A 14,702-nucleotide genomic window follows, 5' to 3' on the forward strand; every position below is an offset into this window, starting at 1 on the left:
TAGCTGTAGTCATACTGAAAAACCTGAGTAAATTGAACATGTAATGTTTACTGCAAGATGAAACCTTCTAAAATGTACTGAATTGTATTGTTATTTTTTCTATTTCACCCCTCAAATATAGATTTTTTTTGTTTTGTATTATATTTTATGCCATTGGTTCAGCAAAAAACAAGCCCTTTTGTAATCTTATCGATGGAACAATAAAAGTGTTAGGGTTCTTAGAACCCGAGGAGTAAAAGAACAAAACAAAATTAAAATTAGGTCTTCAAGGGGTTTAAATAATGGTTATATATTTTATATGCAAACTATTTTGCATTCTTCCTTTCTCATATATATTTATGTTTTACGAATAAATATATTGTACATATGGATTTTGTTTCTTATATCTTGTATAATAAAATTTTTAAAGAGGTTGTCTGGTAGAATGTATTATTGTCCTATTGTCCCCAGGCTTCCTAATAAAATAATAGACACTTTAACTCACCTTCTTCTTCTCCCTTGTAGCTCCGGGATTCAGGGTGCCCTGCCTTCTGCCAGTCTCCTCTGACAATCTGCCCGTAGCTGCAAATGTGGTGTCATAGCACTCTCAGCCAATCACTAATCGTAGTAGTATCTCGCTTCGGCTAGTGATTGCCGAGCAGCTATAGATGCTACTGTCTGCAGCTCGGGAGATAACAGAGTTATAGGCCGTGGAAGGGGCCCCCAATACTGGAGTTACAAGGGAGCGGAGGAAGGTGAGGTAAATTGTTTGTTATTTTATTAGACAGGCTGGAGGCAATAGTAAAATAATACATTTTACCAGACAACCCCTTTAAATCAAGACTTACTTATTGTGTGTGCCTTACAGATCTTTCTCCAATGGATGGCGTAAATGGCTCTCTTCAACGGGAAGTTACATTACGTACTGTAGTGAGAGTCCCCCCCCAACATATTATTAAAGGTGTAAGTCTATCATATGAATTTATGTAAGAAATGAAATTCATGTAATAATTATGCATTTTTAGATTTGTTATACCAGTGGTTCCCAACCCTTTTCAGCTCAGAGCACCCCTCGGAAAGTTTTTTTGTTGCAGGGCACCCCTGCCAAAAAAATTTTGACTCACAAGAAAAAATGGCTGAAAATAAGCAGCATTGTACAATACCATTATATCTATTGGCTAGGTAGATTACAGTACTGCTATATGCAGCATCTTCTCTAATGGGAGTTGTCAGTTTTTTATTTTCCTTCTCTATCTGGCCCAGACCATCCTGACGATTTCTTTCAGTCACAGCTCCTCAGCTTCAGAACCTGCAGCGCAAACAGTCTAGGCTCTGCACTTTTCCAGCATTATCCTCCCCCTTACCCCACAAATGCCTCCACCACACACACTCGCACACACACCACACACACACAATGTCTCCAGCCCCCCCCCCCCCCATACACACATATTGCCTCCAGCCTCACCTAAATGCCTCTAGCCTTCCCCACACACAATGCCACTGGCCTCCCCCAAATTCCTTTAGCCTCCCCCCCGCACACACACACTGCCACCAGCCTCCCCCCACACACACTATGCCTCCAGGCTCCCCACACACACACACAATGCCACCAGCACACACACACATGGCTTCTAACAAAAAAGCCTGAGCGGAAAGAAGCAGAGAATTCTGTGCCGGACGCTGCTTCCACGGGGCCGCACCCTCCATCATTGAGGAGAAGATTTAAAGGACAAGTCACGCCCCTTTTCCAGACTGCTGAACCCCCTGACTGCAGGCATCGTGCCTGTTTGCATAGTTGCGTTTCAGGAGCCTGGGAAACCTCCTCACACATGGTGCTTAAAGGGGAACTCTGGCCTTAAGACATCTTATCCTCTATCCAAAGATAGGGGATAAGATGCCTGATCGCGGGGGTCCCGCTGCTGGGGACCCCCGCAATCTTTCATGCAGCACCCCGCTATCATCAGCCACCAGAGCGAACATTGTTCCAGGTCTGATGAATCACGATCATGGGCCGAAGTATTGTGACATCACGGCTCCACCCCCTTGTGATGTCACGCTCCGACCCCTCAATGTAAGCCTATGGGAGGGGGCATGACAGCTACAACGCCCCCTCCCATAGGCTTGCATTGAGGGGGAGGAGCATGATGTCACATGGGGGCAGAGCCGTGATGTCACGATACTCCGGCCCCGTGATTGTGATTCATCAGACCCGGAGCGATGTTCGCTCTGGAGGCTGATGATAGCGGGGTGCTGCATGAAAGATTGCGGGATCCCCAGCGGCGAGACCCCAGAGATCCGGCATCTTATCCCCTATCCTTTGGATAGGGGATAAGATGTCTTAGGGCTGGAGTACCCCTTTAAAGCAAGCTCTTCTATATACTGCTTCCAGTGAGCTTGCCACTCTCCCAGTTGGTGCCTTGACTTGACAGCCAAGGGGGGCATGGTTTTGATGTCATTCTTGTGATTTTGACGGCTGGAGAGGGGGTGATGTCAGTCCCGCGATTTGATGGCTGCGGGGGGGGTGGGGGGGTTGGAATGTCATGTAGCGCAGGACGTGCCTTCATGCAGCATGTCCTGCTCTCCTAAAGTGGCAGCGGCTGCAGGCCCCAGCAATCTTCCCTGTTTTGCAAGTAAAGTGTGCAGAGCAGAAAAGTTTAAGTCAGAAGCGAGACATGAGGGGGCTGTTCTGGGACAGAGGAAAATTACCCCAAAAACGGGAATGTTTCGGGACAGTTTTTTTTTTTTTTATTACATTTTTGCGCCATTATTTCCACCAAAGGGTCCCAATAGCCCTGGCTGGGCCTGCCGGCAATATACATAGTTGTGTGAGAATCCGAGGTTGAAATGCATTTTACACCGTAGGGTATCAGTGAATAACCAATAACTTTATAGAGCAAACAACCCAACCTCAAGGACCCCACCATTAAAAATGGTGCATAATGTTAAACAACCGTATTATATAGATGTTGTCAGGATACCATGCTTCAAATTCATATACTTGCTGACACCCCATCGCACTAAGGCACCCCAGTTGGGAATCACTGTGTTATACTATTATTTTTTGCATTCATGGTTAAAAAAAGCAAATCATATTTGGATTAACAAATATATGGCCAATAAAGATTTATGCCTGGTTCATTTTATTAGTCATTATTTATATTTTAGGATCTGAAGCAGCAAGAGTTCTTATTGGGCTATGTAAAAATTAGTAACAAAGCTGACTGGAAAAGCCTTGATGATGCTGTTTGCCAAATCTTTCAGGTAACTTTATTTTCACAGCACTGTTGTTAGTTTTACTCATTTTGGATGCTAAATAAAAATTCCTTTAATGGTGTATCTTTCCTTGCAGGATTATGTAAATCAGGTTGACCCAGGAGCTACATTGGGATTAGGAAGAGATTCTGTGAGTGGATACAACCTAGGGCATGTGAAGAGAGATCTAGATACTCAAGCTTCTGATACTCTCCCTTCCAGGAACCTGCGCAGTGCTACAACTGTTATTTTACACTTAAAAGGTTGTACACCAAGTCTAGGCATATTTGGTATGTTGTTTACTTTTCAAAATCTAAAACTCACATTTGGATATTTTTTTTCTTCCTGCAATGTCTATGCTCAGGCCTGAAGGAGAGATGTGTTGACCTACTTGTGTTTGAGTCACTTATCCCTAAACCAATGCTCCAGCACTATGTTAGTTTGTTGCTTAAGCATCGACGTCTGCTGTTGTCTGGGCCAAGTGGGACTGGGAAAAGCTTCCTAGCACATAGACTGGCTGAATATTTGGTTGAAAGATCAGGACGAGAGGTCTCTGAAGGCATTGTTACTGCATTCAACATGCATCAGCAGTCTTGCAAGGTTAGTGATTTTTACTTTCTATACTAATCTTTTTTACTTTTAACAAGCATTAGTTTTTCTCTGCTGACAGTAAATACATGTTAATCAAAAAGCAAAAGTGAAGTTCAGAATGAAGTAACAGGTAGTATTCAACAAATGATCAAAATATTTCTACTAATATTTTATGGCTAAACACCTGTTAAAATTAGCAACATAGAAATGGATTGTTACTGTTAAGAAACAAAAAATGACATGTCATGTACAGATGTCGAAAGTTTTGATTGATTGGGGTCTCAGTACTGAGACCTCCAGGGATCTTTAGATATAGCCAAGTTGTGGCAGTATGTTTCACTTCCTGGCTCAGCGCTCTCTTCACCTCATTGCAGGAGAAAAGCTCCATTATAATCTATAGAGCCGGTCTCCAGCAAGCACCGAAACATGCTTCACCTGGCTATATTTTAGGATCGGTAGAGGTTGCAATATTAAGACTCTGACTGCATAATATAGCAACATGATATATCAAAAGTATTACTTTAAAGTCAGCAACAATATAGATCAAGATTAATAAAGTTTGATTAGTTAATTAATACAATAAATCTAAAAATAAGACTGGAAACAAGAAAGAGTTACCCATAGGAAACAAGTAGATCTCTCAGACTTAAAAGGCTTATCCAGGAAAAGAAAACCAGAGCTTATATCTTGCTAAAAATAGCACCACACCTGTCCTAAGGTTGTTTGTTGTATTACAACTTAGTGACTCCAGTCGACTAATTATTTAACCGCTTTCGGTTTTGTTGCAGGACTGAAAACCATGGTCTGCCACAGTTTTTAGTCCGTCAATAAAACTGATGCATTTAAAAAATATGCTGATCACCGTCACTATATTGCACAAATGTGGTGTGAATGCACTTTCAGACAGAGAAGACAACAGACAACATAAAGGATGAACAACACAAAAAACAGAGGGTGGAAGTATACAGGGGAATAGATATGCAGTAAAGAAATTATCCGATGGCACTAATCATATGTGCAAATATGTACTTTTATTCGGACAGACAGGTCATGGATACAGCAATTGGCCGACGGGCTGTTTCACGCTATACACAGCGCTTAATCTTGACCTATCAATACAGGGGAAGGATAGGGGTTCAGGGGGGCTTCCTGTCAGGGTATTGATCCCAAGGCTCCCACATAGAGGTGAACAATGGCAGTATGCGACTCAAGGGATCGAATCTCTTGTATGCAAGCGAAAAGGTCATGCTGAGATGGAGGAGCAGACCTCTTCCAAAATTGCAATCAAGCTAACAGAATATGGAAAAGAAGTTTGAACAGTTTCTTACCCAAGGATCAAGGGGACAGGTGGTGAAGGTAGACTAGAGGATCAAGGGGGACAGCAGTGTCCAGGACCTCAGAAACTAAACTCTCCACTTCAGACCAGTAATTAGTAAGTAAGGGGCAGGACTAGAAGATATGATAGGTCAATTGACCATCTGCCCACAGCACCAGCAATGGCCGAGTTCAACCTATGGAATAATTCAGGGGTGTGATATCAGCCCATCAGTAACTTAAATTGAGTCTCTTTGTAGGCAGTGCAGATAAAGGCCTTCAATGCCCGTTCCTAAATGAACTTCCATTGTGCTAGGAAAATTCGGGTGTTCAGAACCTCCTCCCAAAAGCCCAGGTACTTATGGGAAGTAGCACAACTTATTAGTTCAAAACAGAATAAATGTCAGAGAAAGGCGCCCTTGACCATCGAACCCTGATGGCACAGCTATTTAAACTTGGTCAGCATATATACACAACAGTCGATCCCAGTTAAAAGACCATGTGGTGACTCAACTGTAGATAATGGAGCCGTTTGGAGGAGGGAAGTCCTAATTTAGACATCAACTTATCAAAGAGAATTTGAGAGCGGAAGAACACAGGTACCATATTAGCATAGCAAAAAAGCTTCCTATATCTCCGCGGCCTTACAGTCTTTTTAAGTGATGCGTGCCGGTAGCTCAGAATGATACAGGAAGGATTGCATTGGGGAGGAGGGAGAGGCAAGCTTAACTTTTCTAGCACAATGAGGGGAATTCATCAAGCTTTTTAGATCTTTTTTTTAATCTAAAATTGTAGCATCAGAAGTCTGTCACTTCTCCTGCGACTTTTGAGCAACAATAGCCATAGATGAAATCTGAAACTGAACTACAGTTTGCAGTGCTTTAGACTATTTTTATCCATTGGTGATGCATTCATGAGGTGCGACTTTTCTCTGAAAGTCGCACAAAAGTCGCAGCTCCTGTCCTTTACACACTAACCCACACTAATGTACTTCAGCCTTGAAAAGTACTCTACACGCCCACACACATCATGCAGGTCCTTATCCGGTGTATTGAGTGGAGAAAGGAACCGTTCATAAAGGAATTGAATAAAGGAAAAAGTCTAGTAAGCAAGGAAAAAGTCTAGTAAGCAGCTAGGAGAAAACATCTTATAGTATTGTCAGGGATTGACCGAGGTGAGGCATTAAAATGTGATTGACCACTGCTGCATATGCTGAGGACCGGCGCAAGGGATTCACACCAGACAGGATGTTGGTATAGTATCTCCCTTCTCAGCATACTCACTAAGCAGCTGCCCAAGAAGTTCTGTTTAATTCAGGAAGTACATTTGGTTTTTACATTTGACAAAGGAGAAGGTTTAGTTATGACGTCAAAATCAGCATGTTATATTTTGATTGGTTATTTGAGCTTTATCTCTGTGTATATTAGCATATTTTAGGCATCTGTTTCTGATACGGAGACTGGAAAAACCCAGCTCCGTATCTTCCTCAAATATTTGGTCTTCTAAATTTCATCTTCCAAGGTTTCAATCTTAGTCACGAGCAGATAGCAAGATCATGAACATGACATCAGGAACATGGTGTATAGTTTAAGAGTAGGTAACAAATATCTTTTTTCAGTATTAGAAATGGCATATAAATATATAAGTATTAATATATATACATTGATCTGCAGTCAGAATCATTTTAATCAACTTGACAGTATAAGTTAGAAAATCCATCAGGTCTGGGGAGCACCCTGCAAAGATTTGTTTCCAAAACTTCCTCTGTCCCATGATCCAACCAGGAAATAGGTTTCATAGAGGCTCCAGAGAGCACACCATGGGGATGTTAAAGAAAAAAATAATCAACGTGAGTATGAAATCGTGGGGATGGGAGAAAAAGGAAAAAAGACTTGTCTAAGTGATTTGGAGAGCCTCACCCTGGGTCGCCTCTGGGAGGCTTCAGGCCCTATTATTGTTGCAGCTACCGCGGTTGTCAGGATCCTCTATGTGACTGTGAAGGTCACTCAGAAGCTCAGATTGACACACTCCAGCGACATGAGGTCTAGCATTGTCTTGCATTAGGAGGAACCCACTGCCAAACTGGTCATGCTGGAGGATGTTGCAGGCAGCAGAACATTCTCCACGGCGTCTCCAGACTCATGTGCTCAGTGTGAATCTGCTTTCATCTGTGAAGAGCACAGGGCACCAGTGGTGAATTTGCCAATCTTGGTGTTCTCTGGAAAATGCCAAACGTCCTGCACGGTGTTGGGCAGTAAGCACAACCCACACCTGTGGAAGTCGGGCCCTCATACCACCCTCATGGAGTCTGTTTCTGACCGTTTGAGTGGACACATGCCCATTTGTGGCCTGCTGTAGGTCAATTTGTAGGGCTCTGGCAGTGCCGCTCCTGCTCCTCCTTGAACAAAGACCTCCTCCACATTTTCTGATGTACTGGCCTGTCTCCTGGTAGTGCCCCCATGCTCTGGACACTACACTGACAGACACAGCAAACCTTCTTGCCACTACTCGTATTGATGTGCCATCTTGACATAGCTGCACTACATGAGCCACTTGTGTGGGTTGTAGACTCCATCTCATGCTACCACTAGAGTGAAAGCACTGCCAGCAGTCAAAATTGACCAAAACATCAGCCAGGAAGCATAAGAACTGAGAAGTAGTATGTGGTCACCACCTGCAGAACCCCTCTTTTATTGGGGGTGTCTTGCTAATTGCCTATAATTTCCACCTGGTGTCTGTTCCATTTGCACAACAGCATGTGAAATTGATTGTCAATTGGTGTTGCTTCCTGAGTGGACAGTGTGATTTCACAGAAGTGTGATTGACTTGGAGTTACATTGTGTTGTTTAAGTGTTCCCTTTATTTTTTTGAGCAGTGTATACAGCTGTCCTGTGGTCTACAAGAGGCTGAGTGCGCAGTAACATGATGACATAAAGGAACTTCAGGTAAAGGAACTTCAGGGAAGGGATTAACCTTTTAAAGGAGGACCGTAGTGAAAAATTTTTTACTACCTCTGTGCCTGGGCTGCAAAAACTATTTAAAGGGTACCTTTCATCAAAAAAACTTTTGAAATGTTATAGATTAATGTATGCAAAATAACTTTCCAATTGCATATTATTAAAAAATATGCTTCTTTCTATTTAATTTTCCACTTTGAAAAAATGACCACTAGGGGTCTCCCTACCAGTCCTGGCCGCAAGCCCTTTTTATAGATTTCAGACTCATGCTGGAGTCCTAAATGTCAGACTGCAGCCGGGACACAGACAAGCTCAGCATTGCTCCCTGCCTGTCAATCGAACAGGCAGGAGCCAGCACTGTGCTCATAGCACAGCAGGGCATACTCCTGACTCTGCCTTACTGCATGCCCTCATTCATTTTACTATCTGAGCTCCGGTCTTTCTTCTCTGTGCGCATGCATTTGTAAACAGAGAGGAGAAGATTCAGAGCTGCCAGCTGAGCTTGTCTGTGTCCCGGCTGCAGTTTGAGATTTAGGATTCAAGCATGAGTCTGAAATCTATAAAAAGGGCTTGCGGCCAGGACTGGTAGGGAGACCCCTAGTGGTAATTTTTTCAAAGTGGAAAATTAAATAGAAAGAAGCATATTTTGTAATAACATGCAATTGGAAAGTTATTCTGCATAAATTAATCTATAATATATCAAAAGTTTTTTTTTGATGAAAGGTACCCTTTAAAAAAAACTTGAACTCATTTCAATGTTCCCACTTTGAGCTGGTATCGTCATCCTGGTCCTCCTTTGCTGGTCTTTTTCCTGCTTCCTGGGGACAGTGAATCATATTGCACTCAGTGTATGGCAGTCCCTGTAAGGAGCCTGGACCCCGCCTTCTCCCTGCTGCCCGGGCTTCTTACAGTGCATGAAGAAGACCAGCATCGGAGGACCAGGACGCCGATACCAGCGCAACGGGGGAACACTGGAAGGTGAGTTAGTTTTTTGGTTTTTTTAAGTTTTTGCAGCCCGGGCACAGAGGTAGTGAAAACATTTTCACTACAGTTCTACTTTAAGGGCACAGGGCGTACCTGTATGCCCTGCGTCAGATCCCCTTTTATGATGGGGGCTCAGGAGCTTAATGCTGGACATCCCTGATCGCAGTATTAACCCCTTAGATGCCGCAATCAAACTTGTTTGCGGTGTCTAAACTAGAAAAAAATCCATCCCGGCAGCTAAGTGAAGCTGATCGGGACCCGATCAGCTGAGAGGACTGTGGAAGGGCCCTTACCTGCCTCCTTGCCATCCAATCGTTGAAGCAATGCTCCAGTCAGCCTCAGCAGGCTGAAGCAATCGAGCACCAATGACACTGATCAATACTAAGCTATGGCATAGCATTGCAGTAGGAGAAAACTTCAAAAAGGTCTGGGCATCAGCAGCGCAATCCTTGTCCAAGATCTTCACAGTACACGTAGTATAGTGAAACTGTACATTTATTGAGCCAACAAACAAATGTGTTTTGAGACTAGCACTGTCTCTTTCTCAATGTTAAAATGGCATATGCAAGTTAAAAGATACATAGGGTATATATAGCAACAACAAAAAAACACTAAAAACAAGTGATTGACGGGTCTGGGGCATGTTCCTCCTCAGCTACAAACGCATAGTGATGATGTGCAGTGTAAACATTGACTGACAACTTCACCAGTGATGTCCGTATGTACCAAATAAATACTTGAAAACTTCATAAAATTTGAGGTGTGATCAGCAGGTTCCTGGAGGTATCTTTGCCCGATCAGGCATTTAATATAAAAAGTAAAAATAAAGTAAAATGGAAAAGTTTTTATGTAATTCAAACTTGATCATGTAATCTTGTGCTGCAGGGATAACAATCCTCGCGCACGCATCAGTTAGTATGCGAAGGACTGGTCATGAGCGTGGGTAGTAGTGTGGGGAACTGCTGTGCTGCGTAGACACAAAGAACCTGCGCATGCGCCCGCTGGGAATAAAAGGCAGATCGTGACTGCAGCACTGCAGAAAAATAGTATTACACGCATGCGCCGGCTGTAGGTGAACGGCAGATTCTTGGCTTACAGGAGATACTGATCCTATGCTGTGTTCCCAATTGTGGGGGACTTTTGCGCTGATAAATTTGAGCTATTTGTGTATATATATCAGGGAAAGGTAAGGTGATGTAACTACACTATACTCTAACATTAATGTTATAGCAGCAGTACTGGACCTAGACCCCTCCATGCCAACGGAACAGAATACTTTCATAACAGATAGTATCTCTTTCATTTTGAGACATAACTACTTCCATTTTCAGGACAAGACATACATCCAGACAGAATTTGCCCCATCCTTTGCTAATCTTTACATGGGAGGATATGAGTCAGAATATATTTACACCAAACACCCATGGAAAGAATACATAAAGTTCTACAGAAGGTATATAGATGACCTTCTGTTCATCTGGAGTGGCACCGATGAAGATTTCACAGCATTCACGAACCATCTAAATACAAATATAAATACTTGGAACTTATCCTTTTAAGGAAATTACACAGACTTAAAAATAGAATTTTTGGATGTAGAACTATCATCAGAAAATAGTGACATCATCACCAAAACATATTTTAAGAGTGTTGATTGTAACAGTCTTCTAGATTTCAAAAGTTGCCACTTGCAAAAGTGGAAGAAGAACATTCCTTATGGCCAGTTTCATCTGATTCGACGTAACTGCACTAAAACAGCAGACTACATTGGCCAGAGCTATGTCATCAGGAACAGATTGGTAGAAAAACGCTACCCCAGAACTATTATCGAATCAGCATACAAGAGGACGCTGAACAATACACCCGGAGCTGTTAAACAGCGAAAAATGTAAGCCACAACAGATAAAGAGAACAGTAACCTCAAATATAAGTTTATCACTAAATATGCAGCAGGTCACCAGTAAATAAGAAATACCATGGAGAAACATTGGAATATACTTCTACTGAACCCAATTCTAAATAAACTTATCCCAAAAAAAACAGCCTTTACCTATAGACGAGCTAGAACCATTAAGGATATTGTAGCCCCTAGTCGTCTAAGGGAGCCCAGCAAAGGATCCTCAAAGACTACTGGAAATGATCAAAGTGACTTCAAGAGAGCATTACCTGCCAGCTACAAATGTGGGGTCAAGACTTGAAAACTATGTGTCAATGTTAACCATGGAGCTACAATATTCACCAGCAATAACACAAAGGAGACCTTTTCTATAAATGCAAGGCTAGATTGTACATGTACACATGGGATCTACCTCATAGAATGTGACTGTAAATTACAGTACATTTGAAGAACTACTCAACAACTAAAAAACAGGATGAACAACCACCGCTATAATGTACTCCACAAGTTTTTAAAACACAGCGTGTCATGTCACGCCATGTAAAGTCATATTAGTGTTTTCACAGCCTTTACAGTCACAGCCCTAGAGAAAATACCTACAAATGCCTAAGACCGTTTTTACAGCATGAGGAGACTGGAATCCTTTTGGATTTATAAGATGGACACACTTTATCCTTATGGTTTGAATGAAGGGATTGAAAATGTATAGAAACATTTGTCTGTCCCTGACTGTTTCAAGATTATTTACTCCATCCTCCAGCCCTTGAACATGGTAATCCTACACCAGAATGAGGGTGCTTCCCTCTTTTTTTTCTCTCTCATCTAGTTTCTCCTAATATAACCATAGTAACTTTCAACTTAAATCTAATATTTAACTACATCGTATCTCCTTATTAGTATAAAATAAATAAGTTCTAGAACACATGATATAAAATTAAACATAAATATTATGCGATATGAGAGCGATATGCATTTCATTTATCACATACTCGTTATCTCAAACAAAAAGTCTTCACTTGGACTTGTACCAAATAGTCAGAGATTCTGGGTCTACAGAACAGCAAGCACACCTTACCTTGCCCTGATATATAGCCACAAATAGCTAGAATTTATCAACGTAAAAGTCCCCCAAAATTGTGAACACAGCATAGGATCAATATCTCTTGTAAGCCCAGAATCTGCCGTTCACCTACAGCCGGCGTATGCGTGTAATACAATTTTTTCTGCAGCGCTGCAGTCCCTGAGAGACCGGAATACTGTCTATGTCCATGATCTGCCTTTTATTCCCAGTGGGCGCATGTGCGAGTTCTTTGTGTCTCCGCAGCGCAGCAGTTCCCCGTAATACTACCAATGCTCATGACCAGCCTTTTGCACATTAACTGATTTGTGCGCGAGGATTGTTATCTCTACAGCACAAGATTACATGATCAAGTTTGAAATAGATAAGAACTTTTCCACTTTACTTTATTTTTACTTTTTATATTAAATGCCTGATCGGGCAAAGATACTTCCAGGAACCTGGTGATCACACCTCAAATGAAGTTTTCAAGTATTTATTTGGTACATACGGACATCACAGGCGAAGTTGTCAGTCAATGTTTACACTGCACGTCACCACTATGCGTGCCCTAGGCATGTCAATCACTTGTTTTTAGCGTTTTTGCTATATATATCCCTGTGTATCTTTTAATGGTCAAACCATGAAGCTTTTATTGATTCAAAAAGAAGTGAACACAAGTACAAGCAATAAACTAGATGATGTAAGGTCAACATGACCCACAAAAGTGAACCAAACCAGTGCTGTACATAGAGATATACAGACATCGTATAATGCAAGTACAAAATACTGTCCCGGGCGGGAGCACAGACCCATACAGTTAGTACAGCGACAGGCTATGGCGCATATCAGGACCATGAGAGGAAGTGAGCCAGGGCTCCCACACCTCTTCAAAACGAGATACCACATCCTCCCTAATTGCAGTCAGTTTCTCATATAACATTATAGTGTTAATTCTTTGTAAAACCCCCGAGAAAGGTAGGGACTGTTGTTTCCATTGGGATGCTATATGGATCCTGGTGGCCAGGAGAATGAGCTGAACTAAACGGAACGTCTTGAACTTCATTCTGGTCGGTTTTAAGCCTAACAGACAGAAGGCAGGCGTCTCCGGCATATGACATGCCAAAATAGAGGTTAAAAGATCGCGGACCCTAGCCCACAAAGAATCTACCACAGGGCACGACCACCACACATGATACATCGTGCCGAGCATGCCACAACTACGAAAACACATAAGTGAGACAAGTGGGTATATAGTATGTAATCTGGCCGGGACCAAATAGGTCCATCAGGGACCCCTGCCAACTTCCTTGACTCAAGGTTTCGCAACAACCTCTCCATTGTTCAAGAGACAGGGTAGTGCCCAAGTCACGTTCCCATTCGATCATAAACTTCAGCTTCCCGCCAGGTGGGGGGGCATTCAAATGGGCATACAACAAAGACAGTAATCCCACCCTGTCAGGCGTGTACAGCATACAAGTCTCAAAGAATGTCGGGGAAATCAGTGATGGTGCAGGGAGTAGGGCCTTATGGAAGGAAAAAATCTGTCTAATGCATAGAAACTCACTGGGAGGTGGAGAGTGTGCAATATGAAATAGGTCCAAAGAGTAAAGCTGTTGTCGTCTGGTAAGATTGTGAAGACAGATCAGGTTATTCTGAATCCACCAAGAAAAACTTGTGGGGGTAATACCAGGAGGAAAAAGAGGGTTAGAGAGGAAAGGAAGGAGGGGGGAAAGGGAAGACTGCAGCAGAAACTTAAAATGTACTTGACGCCAGAGAGACAGCGAATAAAGGACAACCAACGCCGAAGAAGGGAGCAAATCGGAGATGGAGCATGAAGACCACATTAGGGCTCGGTAGGAATGAGGGAGTAACAAGGTCTCCTCCAATGTAACCCACCAGGGTGCCCCCTGCCGGACATTAATAAGGGCCAACTGATCCAGCCTAGCCACGTAATAGTACTTGAGAAAGTGGGGGACCGACAGGCCACCAACCCTCCGACTATAGTGCATCACGGGGCGGGCAATGCGGTTTCATCTGTGCGCCCAGACATAAGCGAAGACATCCTTCTGGAGTGCCACAATGTCGCGCCTAATAATAGGTATAGGTAAAGAGTGGAACAAATACAGCAATCTGGGCAGGATCACCATCTTAACAACATTAATTCTCCCGATCCAGGAGAGATAGGGGTAGCCCCATTTCGCCATGTCTGAGCGCACAGAGGAGTAAAGGGGAGGGTAATTTTTAGCGTATAACTCTTGGAGCAAGGGGGTAAGTGTTATGATTCGGCTAGCTGGATGTGGATCCTCTGTGTCAGAGAGGGATTGGCGTGGACCGTGCCGGCGGACCGTTTCTAAGTTGCTACTGGTTTTCACCAGAGCCCGCCGCAAAGCGGGATGGTCTTGCTGCGGCGGTAGCAACCAGGTCGTATCCACCGGCAACGGCTCAACCTCGCTAACTGCTGAGAAGGCGTGGGACAGAAGGACTAGGCAGATGCAAGGTCAGACGTAGCAGAAGGTCGGGGCAGGCGGCAAGGTTCGTAGTCAATAGCAACGGCAAGAGGTCAGGAACACTGGAAATGGCAAACACAGTGATAGCTTTCTCAAGGCACAAAGGCAACAAGATCCGGCAAGGAAGTGCAGGGGAAGTGAGGTTATATGGACAGGGAGCA

General features: G+C 43.1%; 1 protein-coding gene across 9 annotated transcripts in view; it reads left to right on the forward strand.

Moving 5' to 3' along the window:
• NAV1 (neuron navigator 1) overlaps positions 1-14,702 on the forward strand; it is a 526,544-nt gene that overhangs the window by 400,276 nt on the left and 111,566 nt on the right. For all 9 annotated transcript variants that reach the window (XM_056557725.1, XM_056557730.1, XM_056557732.1 and 6 more), the window contains 4 exons: positions 848-942; positions 3,145-3,240; positions 3,329-3,494; positions 3,596-3,831. In XM_056557725.1, the coding sequence (XP_056413700.1) occupies positions 848-942; positions 3,145-3,240; positions 3,329-3,494; positions 3,596-3,831 (593 nt within the window). The remainder of the gene's footprint in view (positions 1-847; positions 943-3,144; positions 3,241-3,328; positions 3,495-3,595; positions 3,832-14,702) is intronic.

Source organism: Hyla sarda, chromosome 2, assembly GCF_029499605.1.
Source record: "Hyla sarda isolate aHylSar1 chromosome 2, aHylSar1.hap1, whole genome shotgun sequence".
Taxonomy (NCBI): Eukaryota; Metazoa; Chordata; class Amphibia; order Anura; family Hylidae; genus Hyla; species Hyla sarda.